This window comes from Drosophila ficusphila, unplaced genomic scaffold (genome assembly GCF_018152265.1).
Source record: "Drosophila ficusphila isolate 14025-0441.05 unplaced genomic scaffold, ASM1815226v1 contig_286, whole genome shotgun sequence".
Classification (NCBI taxonomy): Eukaryota; Metazoa; Arthropoda; class Insecta; order Diptera; family Drosophilidae; genus Drosophila; species Drosophila ficusphila.
This window is the reverse complement of record NW_025064189.1, coordinates 5,572,808-5,592,771: the sequence shown is the minus strand read 5'-3', so window position 1 is coordinate 5,592,771 and position 19,964 is coordinate 5,572,808. Positions and strand designations below refer to the sequence as shown.

Genomic DNA, 19,964 nt, shown 5'->3' with positions numbered 1-19,964 from the left:
GGCCCCAAATAGTGGCTGAACTATCGATATTTCGTTATTCGAACGCTTACCAGCACTAAAATCGAAAGGCAAGCGCTTACCTACACTGTCGGAATCACGAACAATTTTTTTTTATTATGGCACTTGCGCGGCTCGCAAACAATATTCGCTGAATAAAATCAATTGGAAGCCATTGCGAGACGTCAAGGACTCTTCACGCTAAGGTTCCTGCTCGAGAGGACCGCTGTAACGGTAGCGAAAGTGCCGAAATCCAAACAATTTCCCCGGCCATCACCCCCTCACCACCCCGCAAAACGAGTAGACGCCGCTCAAAACTACATTTTGTGCAAATATCTAAGATCTACACAGACCGCCATCGAATATTATGAAATGGGTAAGCTGCTAAGGCGAACGAGTGGGTGTACGGATATTCCGAATGGAGGGCCGGATTCCAGGGCCTTTATTTTTCATGGAAAAAAAACTGCAAATGCAAATGCATCTTCAATGCCGTTGCATGAGTGTGTATGCGTTTCGGTGCGGTGAGTGTGTGTATGCAGTTTTTTGAGGGCGTTCTAACTGTTTATTAGGTGCTTAATTTTCGCAACAAATTTAACGGATTTTGTAACTTTTTTACGGTTACATTAAGGTTGTACACTGTGGCGATATCCTCCATTAAATTTAAAAAAAACCTTGAAAGTTTTCAGTGTCATTGTATATTTTTGGTTAAACGAAACCTAGCAAATGTTGACACTTCCAGGATAACATGATTTTCCCTTGTTCAATTTTATTGGGTTGTTTTCAGCCCCCAAATAGTTATAAATATATGTATTTTTAAACATCGGATCCGTCTTTTTGTTCGCATCAACAGATCCCTGAATCTATGAAAGCCAGATACAGTCAATTTCGCATATAGAAACTTTTGACCATAACTCACGAGGTGGCAATTTAAAGCGTGAAGTATTTGTGTTACAATACATTCATTTGTTTTGTAATAATGACTGGGAGACGAGTCTTAATACATTTTATTTGACCCGTTTTACTCTACTAGTATTGGCAATACAGCACAGAATACAAAACATAGTTTTAATTTGGTGATTTGTTGTCGTTAACTGAGTCTAAGGCCTTCAATGCAAATCGTATGATATTTAAAAAGTGTGTCGACGAATACAATATGATTTAGGTGCACTAGCTTATTGTAAAGGCATAGTTACAATTGTATGTATTCCGATTCCCCTCCCAAGTTGATCAAGAGCATTGATCTTCAGAACCAAACCGTAATACCATTTACCCAAGAGGAACTTGTTGCTTGAGGCTTGGTTGTAGGTCAGTGCGAAGAGGTGGCTGATCCGGCGACGAAGAGTGCGCACCAGGCGGCGACCGGCGACGATGTAAGCAGCGCCTATCGTAATCCCCATCACTCCAGTAACCACCTCCAAGCAAATTTCCAAAATCGTGCCTTTGTTTCGTTTTTGTTTGATTTTTCGTTGTTCTTTCGTATCTGCAGCAAAATTGTAGCACTTCTAACAGCGAAATTGGCCGAACTTCAATTACAAACTCTTGTTTAGTTGCTCTCTAACGTGTTTAACCAATTGGACCAGCTATTTTATTATGTTGCTAACCCCCACCTCCTCACAAAATACACACAAACACAACACACACTTGGAGGAATAACTGTTTATTTTTACTTATGTACAATATGGATGCAAGCGAATCAGAAATTGTGGGAAGAACTTTTCAAAATTCATTTCACTTGGTGAAATATTATTTATGATTAGTTTTATTAGGGGCTACAAAAATATTTATAGAAACCTTTTTGCATTTTTCAAATTGGGTTATTTTATTAGAATATATTTTTTAAATATTATTTGTTCTATACAAATTTTTTTTTGCCATATAGTATTTCTTACTAATGAATGCAATATTTGCCAAAGCTTATAAATTTATTTGTGGGACTCCAAAACACACACAATTACACATAAGTACACTATATATCCCCCGAAAAAGCTTAGGTTACAAATTTGTTTACATGAAACCCCATACCTTTCGCAGACAATGCCCTCGGCCATAAGTGGCGCCGCACATGGCCAGGTCCACATACCCAGCAACGAGGAATGCGGCATCAGGGACGTGTGGAAGCATAACCTGGAGGAGGAGTTCCGCACGATTCGCAAGGTGGTGCAGAAGTACCACTATGTAGCCATGGACACAGAGTTTCCGGGTGTGGTGGCTCGACCCGTGGGCGAATTCCGCTCCACGGCGGACTACCATTACCAGCTGTTGCGCTGCAATGTAGACCTGTTGCGGATCATCCAATTGGGCCTGACCTTCATGGACGATGATGGCAAGACACCCCCCGGCTATTCCACCTGGCAGTTTAACTTCAAGTTTAACCTGAGGTAAGATAACAATCGTTAAATTATTATTAAAACTTCTTTAATATCCTTTGGTTTCCCCAGCGAGGACATGTACGCACAGGACTCTATCGATCTTCTGCAGAACTCTGGCATCCAGTTCAAGAAGCACGAGGAGGACGGCATCGACCCCATTGAGTTTGCCGAGCTGCTGATGAGTTCCGGCATCGTGCTGGTGGACAACATTAAGTGGCTGTGCTTCCACTCCGGCTACGATTTCGGCTACCTTCTGAAGCTGCTCACCGATCAGAACCTGCCCGCCGATGAAAGCGAGTTCTTCGAGCTGCTGCACATCTACTTCCCGAACATCTTCGACATCAAGTATCTGATGAAGTCGTGCAAGACCCTGAAGGGCGGCCTGCAGGAGGTGGCCGATCAGCTGGAACTGCGGCGCGTTGGCCCCCAGCATCAGGCCGGCTCCGATGCTTTGCTGACAGGCATGGCGTTCTTCAAAATGCGTGAGGTACAGCACACAATTGATTTGCACTTTGACCTTGAAGCGCCCGTTGTACTCTTTTCCTATTTGCTTGAGCACACCATGAACCTGAAGCCGACGGTCAGCCGGATCGATCTGCTGAGCCGTCCGGCGTACATCGGTGGTTCGCCTCCCGATGACGCTGCAAAGGTCAGCAGTGGCAACGGCACGGGCAACAATAGCTCCTCCAGCGGCGACCTACTTACCTCGAGCTCCTTAGTGGTCACGCCTCCCGCAACTCCCGGCTTACCGGATCGCAATGACTCCTCGCTTGCCCAATTGCTTTGCGTCTATTCCGATTCGCAGGCCAAGAAAAAACTGGAGTTTTAAATAGCAGTGGTGTTGCCCTGCCCTTGCCACTACTAACATAACTTGCCTCCGCCAATCATCATCGTTGATATCATCAATTCATTAGGTTAAGCTGGTTCATGGTTGTCACAACTCACCCATTTCCTTACATAGCATACATATGTAAATAGTTATTTATACCATGCAGTATCTGCAGTGCCATCGGGCAGTAATTTGTGAATTTATGAATGAAATCCATAACTTGAAGTGTTTTCTAGTTAGATTGAATCTGTTAAAACCATGTGTAACATGTCTTTTAGTTTTAAAGCTCGCGAAACGAAGTGAACTGAGAGAATTGCTGGATTTGAATTGAAAATTAAATGAATTGGAATTAATTTTCTTTTTAAATTTTTATTTATATTTTTTGGTGCCTGGGCAATGCGTACGCAACTTTTTGATTATCACCTAAACTTTTGGCTTAACTGTATATTAGCTGGGACCTTTGCCTTTTTTAATTTATTGAGTTCATTTTAGTTTTAAGTTTAAAATGTTTTGATTTTTTAACAGAGTTAAACATCGTATTGTGTCTTTTGCCATTTAAGCGTTACAATGACGTAACTTTCCACACACTGCACTGTGTGTATCAACTTAGCAAGTGCTTTACATTCTAACGAACTGCCGGTGAATTCCGAAATAAGAAAATTGCAGATTTATTCCCACTCCTATACTAACCAACAAAATTAAGAATGTTACTAATATAAAACCTCCATCTAACCACATGGGTATACGGTATGTAACTAAACAACTTTATAATTAAGACTTCCCGATCTGATTGGGGTTACTATTAAGATTTGCTGCGGTAGAGATGTATGTGCTTTCAACGCTTCAATGTATCGAATTAATCTTGCTCGCTTAGAACATCGTAGAGATTCATACCATTACTAATTTCGTCACTAATTTCGTCCTGTCCCAATTCAAACACGATCTAAAGTTTCATGTCTAATGGTTCTTCAAACCTTTTCAGATGTTCTTCGAGGATAACATCGATCATGCCAAGTACTCTGGACACCTTTATGGCTTGGGCACCTCGTTCATCGTTAATGGCACCAACTTCCACGAGAGCAACGGCGAGACGAACAGCGCCTCATGATTCGTGCTAATGGGCAACGTGGTCGTACACGACCGGAAGATCGAGCAGGAGGGATCCGGTGGTCCGCCGGCAACTGTGCAGGCCACACCACCTGGACAACCGCTTCTCGCTGCAACCACACCATTGCAATAGTCTGTCATCAGTCACGGAACGTTCCCATTTACAAACTTTTATCCCGTTGTCCATTCAGCTACTCTCTTGATGTTACCACGCAAGCCCCAAAAAAAAAAAAAAAGCATAAACCGCAAAATACAAAAAAATTGCATAAAACTAATTGTAAATCCCAAAAAATGATGAGAGAAATCTGCATAAAATAGATTCAATTTCAAATTCTGCATGTCTTAATTGTGTTACGATACAAAAGTAAGGTAACTAAGCTAATATTGTAAGCCAAAGGGCAAAATAGAATATTGTGTACTTGTAAAAAAAACAAAAGAACAATATATTTAAAACTTTTTAATTTAGTGTAAACCGCAATCGTTTTTTTGTGACAGTGGCTTAGTGTTTGATTCTCGGTTGCAACGGGCTATTCAATATATTTGTTTTTATATATGAAAAAAAAAAAATCATTGAAAAATGTTGGCATGAGAACTACACTTTTTTTTATAAATATTCAAATTTACAGTTAAGGTTTCAAACATTTTAAAACCTTAGAAAGGCTTATCATGAAGTGTGTATAACTTTTAAATTTTTGAACATAACGGAATTTAAACATCAGTTGGTATTTTTCCAAAATTTCAGTATATTTCCAACCCAGCGGTGCGGTCACACCGCGCTCTAGTCCTTGGTTTGTTTTTGTTTTATTGGGTTGAACGTATCCCGTTATTGTGCAGTCCAAAAAGAATTCCGATGGCAACCGTGGCTAAATGCAACCACAGCGTCCTCGACCTGGTGACCCAGCTGGCCACAATGCTGGAGGCGGAGGGCCTGGAGCCCAATGTTCCCACAGCTGCGATGGTGGCCAAGCGGCGCATCAAAATATACGAAGCTTTGCTGCTCGGCGGGACGATGTCCACCCAGGAGAAACTGGAGATGCTCGAGCAGGTGAGCGATGAGGTGGCCAAGAACCCTAAACAGCGCGAGATGCTGCACAGCATCCAGAATTTGTTGGAAGGACGGGAAGAAGAGGTTTCTCAGGAGCAGAAGCAAAATGAAGAAAACTTATCCAAAAATAGAATTAGAGTGCTACAACCGGGTGTACTGCAGCTTCACAAAACCGAGGAGCTTCTGCTAAAGGAATGTCCCAAGTCTCTAAACTCTCTGGACCAAATGCAGCGCGCTTTGAAGCCACTGCAACTGAAGCCGTACTCTAATCTCCTCATGAGCAGATTCAAAAAGGAGACGACCCCAAGGTGGCCACGACCCAAGATCAACCCAGCTTACTTAAAATTTTCCGCCATAGCGGAATCCATGTCGCGCATGGAAGATTTCAATATTTCCCCAATGAACCCACCGCCCCGATTGCCAGTCATCAAGAAAAAGAGCCCACCTCCTGAGAAGCCACCGCCCTTTGTAGCCAACCCTGGACCAGAGAAGTATTTTATTTCTGACCAAATGATGACCAATGAACTGAAGCTCCTCCAGAACAAAGAACTGGAGCTCAGCTATATAGAGGAATCAATCTTCATTGTTCATCTAAAAAAAGCAGCTGCAGGCCTTCAATCTGAGACAATCCTAAGTTCTCCAAAGGATGAGTTAGAGTTGGTATTCCGACCCAACACCACATTACGTTCTGTGCTGCCAGAGGTGCTAGAAGCTTTTGCACATCCTTTTCTGCGTTCAGGCAGTGCCTTTCGGCGATTGAGTGCGCGCGTCAGATGGAATCGGAACACCAAATCTCGCGTAGAAAGGCCTCTAAATCGGGTAAGTTAAAATCCCTTACACACTGCAGAATGGTTTCCGAATCAAGATTTTTTTGCAGGCCATGCGAGAGGTCCTGGCAGATTTCCTAGCTACGAGTCGACAGTTTCTCCTCACGCAAACCGTGGATAACCTTCCCCAGCTGCTGGACAACACGCGTCTTGCCATGCAGCTGCTCTGTCAAGTGGAAATTATGTTCAAGAATGAGCCAAGATGTAAGAATACCTTACCGTACCATATAGTAAAAAGTCGAATTATAATTTCAATTAAATAGTAAACCTTGATACTGGGGTATCTGGCTCCTTCCTGCTAAGCTGCATCTGGGTGGCCATCGACACCTGTGGCAATAGTGACTTCCTGCAACTGCTCATCTATTTGCTGCGCTGCATCTCCCAAACGTACTTCATCCAGCTCCAAAAATGGATCTACAAGGGCGAACTGGATACGGCAGTTAACGAGATTTTTATCACACGCTGCATAAATACTTCGCCAGCTTTGCTAGACGAGTGCAGCAAGGAATTCTTCGATAGGGGCTACCAAGTAGTGGACGATGCGATTCCAGATTTCTTGACCGGCTGCGAGCAGGACATCCTCCAGTGTGGCAATTACAACCAGGTGCTCAAGGCTTACAAAGCTCAGGTTTGTAAAAGTTGGTTCCAACCTACAACTTTCTCTTAGTCGTTCTCTTCACCTCATAGCACCCCATATTTGATGTGAAGTACCCAGATCTAGTGGTCTGTCTAACAGAGCAGCAGCTTAAAGAGATGCGTCGCAACCTAGCGGAAAGGTATGCAGATATCTACCAGCAATTTGGATGGTGCAGCATGCAAAGCATTTTTGAAGAACGGATGGCCGCTAAACGAAACTTCGCAAACATCATGGTGAAACGCACCCAGGCCCATTTGGACGCCTGGGAAAACGAGCAACGTGAACTACTGCTTAAGGCGAACGCCCAGAAGAAAATCATGTACGATAAACTCAATGCGGAGATAGAACAGGATCATCAAAATCGCCTTGAGAAGCGGCGACAGGAGATTGTCAATGAGCTTGCTTTTCAGCGCGAAAGTGAACGGTTGGAGGATATGCGGCTAGAGCTGGAAAAGCAAGAGTTGCAGAAGAAAGTATCACAGCTGGCTGGCAAATCGGCTGAAAAAGAAACTCATGAAGCGGCGAGTCCGGACCAGAGCACTTTTAGCGACCTCAGTTTTACATCCTGTCTCGAAGAACCCGATGATCGAGCAGATTCGCCCTCGCAAAAAGACGATGAGAAAACGGACAAGGTTGAGGAGAAGCCAGCTGAAGATGAAATGAAACAACCACAAACTGTGGGATCGGAAAGTATTGCAAGTGTGGAGCCTGAGCAATCAGTCGTGGTAGAACCAGAACTTTCAGTTCCCAATGCAGTTCAATACCAACAAAGTCACTCGGATGTTCTGAACTCCAATGAGCCAGCCTTCAAAACCGAACTTGATCGAAATCGCCAGCACATTCTTTCCTCGGATCAAATTCAGGAGTGTCAAACGATTGTTCATCTTAAACAGTCGGATTCAGTCGGAGTTCAATACCTACGAAGTCACTCGGATGTTCTGAACTCCAATGAGCCAGCCTTCAAAACCGAACTTGATCGAAATCGCCAGCACATTCCTTCCTCGGATCAAATTCAGGAGTGTCAAACGATTGTTCATCTTAAACAGTCGGATTCAGTTAAAACCAGCACGGGATCAGGATTGCACGCTCAACTTCCCCCAGACATCAATGCCAATCTAAATCGCCCGGAAACAAAAGAGCTGAGTGATCTACAGCGGAACCGCCTGCGGAGCCAGCACCACGATGGCTTCTGCAGCTTTAACTCAACCGAGGATGAACACATTCAGCGATTGCGCACTCAAGTGCAATCGGATTCAGAACGTGCCCGGAATAGACGGCGCGTTTTGGGCAGCGAATACGATATAATCGTGGGCGATAAGGTTGAAAAACGCTTGCCTCGTCTTCCGCTGGAACTTAACAAGCTGCATGTTGAAGTTCCTTTGGCGGCGCTAACACCCATGTCCACCACCTCCGATGTAGATGTGTTTGGCTTGTCACCCAAAGAAATACCAGAACAAGATGATAACGATGCTGCTAATAATAACAATATTAGTGTAAATAGTGAAAAGTCTTATGCGGAGTCTCCAGGGCACGAACTTGTAATTTTTAAACCAGTCGGTTCATCACCCGAATCGCTTAGACCGACTTTGCATCTGCCCTCTCGCTTTGGAATGGGAATGGAGTTGGAACAGGAAACGACCTTGCCCATTTTACCGGAGGCCTGCAATCCTTTCATGGCCCGCCGCTGTCTGCAGCTTTCCGTAATGGCTCCTGTAAATGCACACTATGCACTGCTTCGAAACGAGGTGCTACGGATCTTCCAGGAGCTTCGTATCTATGAGCATTTCCGCAAGTTGAGGAACTACTTTTTCCTACTTGACGGACAGTTTGGAACATTACTTACAAACGATATCCTGGAAAGAATTAAGGCGGGCATTGATCCACGAAGCATTTGTCAGAAGGGAATCCTGGACACAATGCTAACGAATGCCTTGGCTGCGTGTCCGGCGGATGAGACCACGGTATCCCAGAATCTCACTCTCAACTGCACAAACATACCGGAAACGCTTAGTTTCATGTCGGTGGAAGCCACTTCATTCCTAACACTTGACTGCAAGGTGGATTGGCCATTAAATCTGGTGATAAGCTCGGAGACTTTGGTCAAATATGCACAGATTTTCAGGCACTTACTAAAACTACGCCATGTTAGCTATGTTTTGGAAGGCACCTACGAGTATTTGCAACAAGTAGGCAAGCTTCTTGGACCGGAACTCCGGACAGCTGCTCATTTTCGGCATCTGCAGATGGTGCGACACAAGTTGTCGCACTTTATGACCTCGTTGCAGACACATTTAGTGGGCAAAGCCCTGCAAGCCACCTGGAGGAGCTTTAAGGAGGCGCTGTGCAACGTCGATTCCATCGAGGGATTGTACAAGCAGCATGCTGTGTATTTAAAGCGGGTCGCCTTCTTAGCTCTCCTTAATCGGAGGAGTGCCAAGGTTAAAGAAACAATTGATAATATCCTTGTTATTGTGCTACGTTTTTGCAAGTAAGTCATACCAACTATTCTTTTTTGTTGATACTCACATTTAAATTTTATATTTCAGAGTCATTCAGTCGCAATCATTTGTAATGGATCAAGATAATAAGTTTGTGCACCCCCGCTTTAAACGCCTTATGCAGGAGGAATCCGAGTTTGAAAAGTTCATGCAGTATCTCATATATTTGGGCAACAAAGCGGCCGCATCTGGTTACCAGGAGGAAATCGGAGACCTCATATGTATTATTAATTTTAACAACTACTACAAGGTATCTGAGGATAATTCTAGATCCCAAACGAAAACTTAAAACGTCTTAAAATAAAACTGTGAAGGGTATCGTAGGTAGGAAATTGTTTTTGCAAGTATTGTGCGCTTAGAAAGACATTTAATAATATTAACGAAAGAATTACAGCCTGAGTGTCCGAATAAGCTTTGTTAACATAAAGTTAGAAATGTAATTTATATGCTAGAACGAAAAGAATTTATGTTTTGTTTTAGTTTATATAATAAGAATAAAAATTACATATTATTTATTAAAAGGGCAAAGCAGGAAATGTGAAGATAATTTATGATTACGCTTAATTTCCAAATACAATTGCCCAAGAATTATATTATTTATCTTAACATTTTTCATATCACAAATGAATGATACAAAGAAAATCGGTACCTAATTGTTAAGAAGCGCGGTTTTAAATTAAAGCTAAGGAGAGTGTCTGTTGAAAATATCATTTTGGTCGTGCGTCCATACATTTGTTCTTTAAACGCTTGCCATGAAATATTAAATAAATGTATATGTGTGCCTAAAACCTTATTTTGTTGATTATTATAACTCTCGCTTTTAAGTTACCAATATTTATTATCCATAATTTTTAAAAACTGAATTTAAATTCACCAGCTATAAAACAAGTTGGCATCTCTAAGCGACTGACAGCAGGCGATATATCGGTATTCGCTCCATCCCTGGTCATGAGTCACTTCGTTTAGAATTATTCAGTTTTATTTTTAGTAAAAAGAACGTTGCATGCGTTCAGAAAATTAATATATTTAAGTTATTTATCTCAGCAAAGTTCAGTCAATAAAAATGCAGGTAAGATAAACCCCAATAAATTGCACAAATTTCCCTAAAAACAATTGGTTCCCTTTGGGTAAACGCGATTGTGGGTGTGTTTATGGTGCAGCCAAAAATAAATTCCATATTTGGTAATGAAAATGCTGAATGAAAACTCACGTGGCTTTATTTTTCCTAGGATCCAAATGAAGACACCGAGTGGAATGATGTGCTCCGCGCCAAGGGAATCATTGGACCCAAGGCGAAGGAGGCGGAAATCACCGAGGATCAAATCCAGAAGTTGATGGACGATGCCATCCAGCGGCGCACAGATCTCCCTTTAAATGAGGGCCAAAGGGATAAGAAGATCGACGACATGTCGTTGGACGAGCTCGACGAGCTGGAAGACTCCGAGGATGAGGAAGTCTTGGAACAATATCGCCAAAGGCGAATGGCTGAAATGAGGGCCACGGCTGAAAAGGCGCGGTTTGGATCGGTGAGGGAAATCTCCGGACAAGAATACGTCAACGAGGTGACCAAAGCTGGCGAGGGTATCTGGGTGGTTCTCCACCTGTACGCCAACGGAGTTCCACTCTGCGCCCTGATCCACCATCACATGCAACAGTTGGCCATCCGCTTCCCGCAAACGAAGTTCCTGCGCTCCATTGCCACCACCTGCATACCAAACTTCCCCGAGAAGAACCTGCCCACCATCTTCATTTACCACGAGGGATCGCTGAAAAAGCAATACATTGGTCCCCTGGAGCTGCGCGGCGAGAAACTGACCGCTGAGGAGTTGGAATTTATGTTGGGACAGGCGGGAGCAGTGCCCACGGAGATTACGGAAGATCCGCGACCACAAATCAGGGACAAAATGTTGGCCGATCTGGAAGACAAGAGCGCTGACTTCTATTAAATCGTAGCCAAATCATAATCCCCATTCACTTTTCTGAGAAGAGGGTCAATATTTTAGGAATGAGTCATGGAATTTAAACTGGTTTTTGGTTCACTCTTTTAATTTTTTTAAAAGAGTTAAACTAAAAGAAAATAAGCTGGATTTCTTTTTTACTGGAACCCCGTTTGTAAGCAATAAGTGTCTATATGAGAAATACATACCTAATTTTTGGTACGACAAAAATAGTTGACCTAATTTCATACCCGAAAATTTTATAAGACATCTGCTATTGGGGTTTATTTACTTTATTGAATTTTTTCCGCACATATTGACCCAATCTTACCTCAGGAAACTCCTTGCACGTATTCATTTCATTGTTTTGTGGCATTTATGTACCCTCACAAATAAATTGTTTTCTTTTCTACTGAAAGTCACTTATTATGGTTTTGCTTAGTACTACTGGCAGTCGCTTTAGCCACACTTTTCGGCTTGCCCCGAAAAATATTCGGATCGATTATGTTGTACGGATGCTCGCAGGCGGGATTCAACACTCTACCGCGTCTAGGTTCGTGTTCCTCAAGGAGATGTGGAGCCAGAAGAAGGAACAGCTGCTCCGTCCAAGAGGGCAGTCCGCAGGTGGAGAAGCACAGCTCCCAGTAGGGCAGACCCAAATGGGCGATGGCCATTCTCAGGTATTCACTGAAAGTGTCCGCCAGAAATTGCCAGCTCAAGGTGCTCAATTCCAGCAAATAGAACTTGGGATTGTTGGAACTGGTGGATTCGTACAGCATGCACACCTGTCGGAGAACTTTTATATAGGATTCTATATACTAATCATAGAACCCACCTTGGCCACCTCGTTCACATTGTTGATCTCAAAAATCTTGGACTTGGCCGTTATAATAGGCGTGGCATTTCCCCATTTGTCCTTGCCGGAGGACACTGTAGCTGGAATGGATTGCGAGCTGGTTGCCGCGCCCAGGACATCCGAGTTGCTATTGGGCATAGTCGTTGAATTACTGGACTGGCTTGCTGTTGTTTCGATATTCTCCCGCAGAAGAGTCACCTGAAGCAGGTGTGGAAAGTGGATGTGACCCACTCGCCGGATATCGTTTGCTTGAAAAAGAAATGTTTTCTTAAAGGAAAAAGGAAATTGAGGACAACCACTCACGAGCGTATTGATAACTCCAGTTCAGAATGAATCCATCAGAGGAAAGATAGAACTTTTTCATATCTTCGGGAAGGTAGACGCAGTGTCTCTGCTCCCAATTGACAACCTGACAGGAGTTCAGAGGTTGTCGGCGTTCCAAAGTCACATTACACACCCTCGGCACATTGGCTGAAAATTTGTGTTTCATAATTTTTCAGGACTCAGTTCTAAAGATAATCTCGTACTCACAGAGGGTCCTTATAAGGCCCAATGTCAAATTTTCGTAAAATGCATCTTCTGGCGAAAGCTTCTTATTCATCCTCAAATAATTTTTGTTTCAGAAAGATTTCTGTTAAATTTAAAACGTCAGATAGTTTTATATGTAGATAAAGCCAACTGATTTGGTATAAACAAAGTCTTTTCAAATTGGTTGTTGGGGCAACGGGGCGGATGGTTTTAAGGTTGAAATAGAATACCTACTAAAAGTAAATAAACAAATATGTAATACAAACGAAAGCCCAAACTTATTTCCAAACCAGTTTTATATCTAAGACTAAACAATTTTTATTTCACGACAACATTGAACATTATTTATTTACAAAGGGCATGAAATTTGTGTTTAACAAAAAACTATAAACTGTGGAGCTTTCGACAACAATTACACATGAAATAATCTAGTTTATTGATTTTTGGAGAGGAGACGAGTATTGGTCAATGCCTAGAAGTTCCTGTTGCTTCCTCATCTCTTGTTCTGATCCTGGGCCTCACTTTCGGCCTCTTCCTCGTGTCAGGAAACCTCCCAGACCGTGGATTCCACCGATCTTCGTGGCCGGGCAGCCACCTCCACGTGGGCATCCAATCCATCGCTCAGCCGGCTGAATCGACGAGCCCAACTGCCACGGGCAGTCACTTGGCTTCCCGCGATCGAGGTGCGATTGCTGGTGTCCCGGAAAAGGCTCATGATATCCTGATTATCGCCCTGAGCCCTCTTTATTCCATGCTGGTACTTGGCCTCCTTGGCCAGCAGTTGCTCTCTCTGCATTTGGGTCTTTACCTCGGATGGAACGTCCGGAATGATGAACTGCATGATGCCAGTAATGACAAAAACAACGTGCTGAAATTGTAATATATTTTTTAATTATTATAGTTCTAAGTGTTTAAGTAGTTAATAAACGTAAACGATACTCACCTCAAAAACCACAACAAATGCCAAACGAGCAGCAAAGACATGCCAATAATGAGGACTCAGTCCATAAGGTTCATAGTCCTTGGGGCCATTTCTAGACAAACAAACATTTCCTTTACTAAATTGTACAAATATAGATTGAAGAATATAACCCACCTATAGCCCCGATATTGGCAGGTGTCAGGATCTTTTTCACTGACCGAGGCACCCCACTCTTCCTTGTAATCCGAGGTGTTGAAAATGGATAGCGAGTGCTCGATGTAACCAGCCAAAGTGTGGGTCTCGGAGTAAACAAACTTGTACACCATTCGAGGTATAAAATCACTCGTATAAGCTATTACAAAGGCATTCGAAACGACGGCCGTATATGTGATTATCCGCAGGATGCCGTACCAAGCTCCAATATCCTCTACCCTTTCCGCCAAAGGACGTCTTGCCTGCGTGACCATTTTATAGGCATCCAAACGGATTTCTGCAACATTGTTAAGGAGAGCAAAAAGTGGTGCCAGAGGGAAAGCAGCCACAAACAGAGTGACAAAGCCGTATTGAAGAACTGTGGAAATTAAAGTTAGTAAGTTTTAATGTAGTTGTGTTATATAATATAACAAAATACTTACTCATTTCCAGATACTCATCAAACAAAGCCAATCGACCTGGGTCCTGCATATGATAATCCTGTTCCCAGGCCATGTGCAAATGTGATTCATCCTTTGTGGCCTAAAAAAAGAATTGTTTGAATCCTATTAAACTTAATTTTAGCTCATATAGTTTTTATTACATTTTATTTAAGTGTTGTTAATTTTTATTTATTTTTTTTTAGTAATTTTAGATCTTACCTGTTTATGTTTCCGCTGTCGCCACCAATTCCAAAACTTGGGAAATAGGTACTCCATGAAATTATTCCAGCACTGTTTGCCCACCATAATAATGGCCAATTGGATGCAAAGTTCGGATAAGCAGCCCGCTGGGTCGCAGATATCATTCTTTAGTCGGAAGAACTCACTTTTCCGGGCTTGATCATCACCAGGATAATCGAAGAAACGGCCCTTGAAAAAAGCGATATAGATGAGCGACGAGTAAAAGTTCATAAATTCAAAGAAGAATATTTTGAAGGTGTAGGAGTCTTCGTATTCCGTGTGAGTGCGCGGATTTTCCAGATTAGTTAATCTGATGGCCATACGATGGTAAATCTATAAATGGAATGTAAATTATAAGTCGAATGTTTTCTTTTGAAACTGCAAATTAATCTTACTCTTGTGAGTATCATAATAACAACCAAATTGATCAAGGCAGCCGTGACACTGGTGAAAAGTTTGGCGTGCTCTTTAACAAAGAATCCTCCTCCACCATAAATTACTGAGACCAGCGTTATGCGATACAATATGGTTCCTAACACAGCAGAGAGTACCACTGAGATCTGTAAATAAAACAATTTTACAATAAATTCCTGACAAAAAAAATTCATATAAAATGTATTAAATTTTACCATAAAAAGCACAGCACTTCCAGTAATGACAAATCGAATTGATCTATTCCATGTGGACATGTATGGTTCCTTTTCCCGTGTGACTGGATTCATCCGGAAAGTGGTGGCATTCGTTTCAAATTCTGGACGGTTTTCTTCATCCATGTCCACGTTGTGCAAGTCCCATTCCCAAACTAGAACCGACTGTTTGCGTTTCCAAAGCTCCAGGAAAGTGGTGGCTGTTTAAAGGGTTCCAAGTTTAGTTAATGATTAATTTGATCAATTAATAAAGGAATCTTTCTCAAACATTTTTTAATAATAACTTTGGTACTAATAAATGATACAATTTTCTTTAAAGGATTTCAGAACTACCTACCCCAGAAGGACATGAAGATGGCGAAGAACACCGTCGAGGGATTGTCAAAGAGATAGGTAAGTCGTGAGAAGAGACAGGACTCCGAGAGTCTTTGGTAGCTGCAAGCCTTGTCGCACGAAGGACACAAAGTAATGTTTCCCGTGCCGTATTCATTGCAGATCTCCTTGCTGGGAGTGTTGTCCTCCGACTCCAGAGTGGCCAAGCCATATATGAAGCAAAGGGTTCCCACCACAGACGGATAGACGAGCATCTCCGTGTAGAATCCCAGCCAGCAGAAGTATAGGGCGATCTTGTCGCCAAAGTATTTGCGAACCAGGCACAACGGCTGCTTCTTGTACCACTGCGAGGGATGAGCCCACGTCTGGTAGAGCACCCGGCGGTCCAGGGAGATTCCGCTGGAGTGCGGTCGGTCGTACCGCCCCTCGTGAAGCGGAAAGCAGCCGAGGTAGGTGCCGTCGTTCATCAGCCGCCGGATGCCACTGCGATCGCTCTCGTCGAAGGGCGTTCGGATGAGCACCTGCATCACCATCAGCGATCGCTGGGCGCTAGTAAAGGCCGTGGCTCGGTCTTTTACAATAAATCTGTAAGTAAAAATGGAAATAAATTAAAAACAGTTAGTAAGAAAAAAAAAAAAATTTGGCTTACGTATACTTAATATGAAGTATACGCACAACAATTCATAAGCGCAATATCAAGTATACGCATGTATATTTTTCAGTATCACATTTTGACATTACTATTTACTTATTTTTTCCTATATAGTTTTCTGAATTTTATAATCTTTAAAAATTAATGATGAATTTAGAAAAATTAAAAGAATCACTAAAGGTTTTTATAAATCTGAAATTTCTCCCAAAAATTGTATTTGTGAATAACTTACTGTTCTTCCGGATTGCCATTAGCTGTTGCAGACTTAAATGTAGTTTCTCCTTCCAAAAGAGTATGATCCAGTTGAATCTTTTTGGTCAAGCGCTGCCACACATCCTTCCAATATTGTACGTTTCTTAGAACAACATTCTCCTCATCCTGTCAACAGATATACAATAATTTAAAACCCCTTTTAACCTTTTAAAGCCTGAAAGAGCTCACCCAAGATGGCTTTACGGATATGGTGATAAATCTTTTGACGGGAAGCTTCAGATTCATGACTTCAGCCAGCCGTGTTTCTAGTCGCCAAGGCAGATGTATCTTCAAAAAGAATGTTTTTTCGTTGAAGGACTGCGATTTGTCCTCTAGTTCGACCTCAAGTCCTTCCTTGATGAGGTTCTCCATGAAGCAGCGTCGATTATCCCGCTTTTTTGCTTCCGCTTCGGTCATTACGCCCAGATCCTCCTCCTCCCAAGCCAAGACCATGTCCACCTTCCGTCTGCCATCCCGGAACATCAACGATTCGGGATCCAAGCCCTCCCCGATCCTGCTTGCTGACTCTTCTCTCATCTCCGGATTCACCTCCCAAACTGTTGCTTTTGCTGGCCTTTCGACTGCCGTAGTAACTTCCACTCACGGAACTCGTGGTATCCGAGGCCTTTCTCTCCGTGGGCATAAGTTGCCGATAGCCAAATTGATCGGGCAAAACATTGGAGTGCGAGGACTCCATTATCTCATAGGATTGATTAACACGATCTGCGGACTCTAAAGTGGGACTCAAATTAAGACCGAGGTTTCGACGCATTGCAGTGCCAGGAATGTCCTCTTCATTACTTCCTACGATTTTCGGGCCAAATGCCTGCGTGGGACTTGGCTCAGCGGATTCGGATTCCAGGTGAGTGGGCAATGGCACGGCTATCGAGTTGGATTTGGGAAACAGCGGGTTGCCATTGCTGGTCCGCATCACCGTGGAGTTGAGCCACTTTTCCGTGTAGGTAGCCGAACCAGCTCGCGCTCTATTTCCACTCAGTTTGGATTTCGGAGGAATCGGAGTGGCGGGCTTGGCATTGCCAACCGAAACATTATCGTCTTTTTGGCAGGGGTATAAGTTCTCTGCCGGAATGGTTACAACTTGCCTTGGTGGGAGATCCGAGTCAATTAAAGCACTCTCCTGTGAATTCGGAATTCAGAATAATGTGTTTATTCAAGGCACAAACCAAACTCACCCCGTATCCTATTAGTCTTCCTGCCACAATGCCACTATCTTGGCTAAGTCTTCGTGGTCTCACCTTCGTCTGACTCCGGCGGCTCATTCGCTCGCTTTTTGCCGGACTGGACATCACCTGCCTTCTGATGGAGGGATCTGGGGATTGGCGAGGACTACGCAGAGTTGGCACCGAAAGGAATCCTTGAGAAATATTAGTAAAAATAATAGGAATTTTAACGTATGTTTACTAGGTACATTTTTTTATATACTTAGAAATTCATATAAAATGTTTAATAATTATTTATATTAAATGATTTTAATGTTTCAAAATTATACCCTTTGAAAGGTGCTTATCTCTGAGAAACTTTTCATAATCCACTGTAGGGCTCAAAATATTTCCGAGTATAATTTGAGTATTTAATGTTAATTAATTAACATTTAACATTTATGTGAAAGGTCTAAGATTGTGCTTTATTTCTTAAAAAAGGTTGAATGAATAACTATAGGTGTTTAATTAATGGAAGACAATCCAATGCTGAATTCAAAGTCTAATTGTGTAGCTGGGAATCCCTTTTTGTACATTTTTGTTAAAGACTGTTGTTTGATTTAGTGAAGTTTGGTTCTGTTATGTAATTAAGTTATTAAACGATTTAACTTTTGTTTATATTTTAATTTTTGTAGTCATTGTTAACTGTTAACACTGTATAACTTTAGCTATTAAACGATTATATATTCTTATATTTGTAATTTATGCTGCCACTCTTAACCTCACTCTTAAACTCACTGGGAAACTGAAAGACGGACTGCTCGCTGCTCCGGTCGCCTTCCCTGGCTGCGCTCCCGATGAGATCCTCCCGTGAACTGGCCTCCGTTATGGGGGCGGTGCTCTCATCCTCGACGCTGTCGATCCGAATTTGAAAGATGTGTGACCTCTCGCCGGACCGTCCTTCGTGACTGCTCATCGTCCTCTCTCTTCAGTGCGTCATGGAATCGGAATCCTGTGGAGCGTAATTGGAGGGGCGTCGCGTCATATGGGGCCACATTTTAATTTGGCCTAGTTTAGAGACTCGATTCCGGAGCACCTGCTCCGTTACCCATGATAAACTATTTAGGGTACCGAGTTCGAAAAGTTTTACGGAAGGGAGCTGTCATTCAATAGGCGTAGCTTTATCCCCCGATTCGATGAGAGCTCACCGCACATTAACTATTCATGTATGTTTATACTACAACCTCGAGCGGGGCGTTAATTTATACCCCTTGGAGTATTTGTATCTTCATTTGCAGGCGCGCTCCAATCAAAAGGTGAACTCGCATTCGACATTGACCCTTCGGAAGGTGTTTGTACAGCCCGATGGGGAATATCTGCGTTTGGGGAAGGGGTAAAAACTACGACCACTGGGAATAATGCCTTCACATTAGCCACTAATGCACCCTGGGAGAGGGTCCAGTTGGGTCGAGAATCTAACTTGTTGCTACGAGTGGTGACTACAACGAATGACAATGGTTCTAAATAATTGTCCTAGATTTGGTATTGGGGATACGGAACATGGGAATGTGGGTGTGGGGGGGATAGGTCAGCGGTTTGCCACCGGACGACAAACAAATAAATCCATTCGCGGACTCAAACTCGTACCTGGATCACTAATAAGCGTGCGACGGACGTCCTGGAAATGTCAGCGCTCGTTGGCAGTTGTGAAAAGTCCCATGCCATTGAAGTAATCACAACAATTGAAGGTTTATTGATTCGCTCCTGTCCGTTCCCAGCACAATACGTATGAGTAATCGATTATTGATTTGCGGTTAGTATTCAAATGCAATTGGAGTTGAGTGTGTATCACTTTCACGTTAATTGATCAACTCGAGATCTATTGGTGGTTTTTCTTTTTCAATTTCCAGCTTGAAACGTTCCATCCACTATTGATTTTATAATGCACTTGGTAACTATTATCTTTCAATCAAGGTTCACATTATTCAGGAACACGCTCGCACGTCCATCCTGGCCACTTCACATATCACTCGGAACTCGACTCTTTCCGGTTTCCATATGGCGTTCCGCTCACCACGACGGCTCCCGACCGATTGACCGATTGGCCGACCAGGAGCTATGACCCATTGGCCAGGACAGTGACACTCTGGGACAGATAGCTAATCACGGTTACACTCGCACTCGCACTCGTACTTGTACTGGTACTCACAGCTCTCCCGATGAGTGGAACTTGAGTATATATCGCTGGAAGGAGCACTACGAGTAGGGATGGGTGGTCAACGAGTACCTTTTAGACGCATATTGATAGATATGTGCTCCTTTGGGACGTTATACCGTCGAGCTTAAACTTAATTCAATTAAAAGTAAAATGGTAATTAAACCATTTTTTTGTATTACTATGCAATTATACAATATACCATTAAAAAAATTACGTATCAAACCTAAAATGAATAAGCTAAAATCAAACTAATTTAGGTATGATTTGGTTAAAAG

At 42.7% G+C, this 19,964-nt stretch overlaps 5 protein-coding genes across 7 annotated transcripts; 3 read left to right on the top strand and 2 right to left on the bottom strand.

Moving 5' to 3' along the window:
• The first annotated feature begins 44 nt into the window (after window positions 1-44).
• Window positions 45-4,774, top strand: LOC108100493 (CCR4-NOT transcription complex subunit 7). Of its 3 annotated transcripts, none has more exons than XM_017204436.2 (4): window positions 45-373; window positions 1,221-1,367; window positions 2,029-2,375; window positions 2,436-3,549. In XM_017204436.2, the coding sequence occupies exons 3-4, from the start codon at window positions 2,032-2,034 to the stop codon at window positions 3,193-3,195; spliced, it is 1,104 nt and encodes a 367-aa protein (XP_017059925.1). In that variant the 5' UTR covers window positions 45-373; window positions 1,221-1,367; window positions 2,029-2,031; the 3' UTR covers window positions 3,196-3,549. The 3 variants fall into 3 exon arrangements, with proteins under 3 accessions (XP_017059925.1, XP_017059924.1, XP_017059926.1); XM_017204437.2 differs by lacking the exon at window positions 1,221-1,367 and adding an exon at window positions 4,178-4,774 and having other exon boundaries at window positions 54-373; window positions 2,436-2,853; XM_017204435.2 differs by lacking the exon at window positions 1,221-1,367 and having other exon boundaries at window positions 47-373.
• A 305-nt stretch (window positions 4,775-5,079) lies between these two features.
• Window positions 5,080-10,084, top strand: LOC108100566 (gamma-tubulin complex component 6). The gene is made up of 5 exons (XM_017204543.1): window positions 5,080-6,166; window positions 6,225-6,378; window positions 6,438-6,802; window positions 6,862-9,299; window positions 9,358-10,084. Exons 1-5 carry the CDS (start codon window positions 5,153-5,155, stop codon window positions 9,596-9,598), a joined length of 4,212 nt encoding a protein of 1,403 aa, XP_017060032.1. The 5' UTR covers window positions 5,080-5,152; the 3' UTR covers window positions 9,599-10,084.
• Window positions 10,085-10,248: 164 nt separating this feature from the next.
• Window positions 10,249-11,668, top strand: LOC108100568 (viral IAP-associated factor homolog). Its single transcript, XM_017204546.2, has 2 exons — window positions 10,249-10,378; window positions 10,539-11,668. The coding sequence occupies exons 1-2, from the start codon at window positions 10,373-10,375 to the stop codon at window positions 11,253-11,255; spliced, it is 723 nt and encodes a 240-aa protein (XP_017060035.1). The 5' UTR covers window positions 10,249-10,372; the 3' UTR covers window positions 11,256-11,668.
• On the bottom strand, window positions 11,524-12,771 carry LOC108100567 (tubulin polyglutamylase complex subunit 2). Its single transcript, XM_017204545.1, has 4 exons — window positions 12,634-12,771; window positions 12,406-12,573; window positions 12,082-12,350; window positions 11,524-12,031 (listed from the first exon to the last, which is right to left on the bottom strand). Exons 1-4 carry the CDS (start codon window positions 12,701-12,703, stop codon window positions 11,666-11,668), a joined length of 873 nt encoding a protein of 290 aa, XP_017060034.1. The 5' UTR covers window positions 12,704-12,771; the 3' UTR covers window positions 11,524-11,665.
• A 349-nt stretch (window positions 12,772-13,120) lies between these two features.
• Window positions 13,121-19,349, bottom strand: LOC108100233 (anoctamin-4). Its single transcript, XM_017204010.2, is given in 14 exon segments — window positions 13,121-13,498; window positions 13,574-13,664; window positions 13,727-14,123; window positions 14,188-14,287; window positions 14,407-14,760; window positions 14,823-14,987; window positions 15,057-15,274; window positions 15,412-15,992; window positions 16,292-16,437; window positions 16,501-16,818; window positions 16,820-17,449; window positions 17,505-17,686; window positions 18,270-18,483; window positions 19,119-19,349. Coding segments are annotated over 13 exon segments (3,687 nt in total). The 5' UTR covers window positions 18,448-18,483; window positions 19,119-19,349; the 3' UTR covers window positions 13,121-13,171.
• Window positions 19,350-19,964: the final 615 nt, after the last annotated feature.

Coding starts and splice junctions, on each gene's coding strand:
- LOC108100493 (XM_017204435.2), top strand. Junction 2,376..2,435: donor AACTTCAAGTTTAACCTGAG/GTAAGATAACAA, acceptor TGGTTTCCCCAG/CGAGGACATGTACGCACAGG.
- LOC108100567 (XM_017204545.1), bottom strand. CDS start 12,703: ATGAATAAGAAGCTTTCGCCAGAAGATGCATTTTACGAAAATTTGACA. Junction 12,351..12,405: donor CTGGAGTTATCAATACGCTC/GTGAGTGGTTGT, acceptor TTCTTTTTCAAG/CAAACGATATCCGGCGAGTG. Junction 12,032..12,081: donor ATGTGAACGAGGTGGCCAAG/GTGGGTTCTATG, acceptor GTTCTCCGACAG/GTGTGCATGCTGTACGAATC.
- LOC108100566 (XM_017204543.1), top strand. CDS start 5,153: ATGGCAACCGTGGCTAAATGCAACCACAGCGTCCTCGACCTGGTGACC. Junction 6,379..6,437: donor GTTCAAGAATGAGCCAAGAT/GTAAGAATACCT, acceptor TCAATTAAATAG/TAAACCTTGATACTGGGGTA. Junction 9,300..9,357: donor ATTGTGCTACGTTTTTGCAA/GTAAGTCATACC, acceptor TTTATATTTCAG/AGTCATTCAGTCGCAATCAT.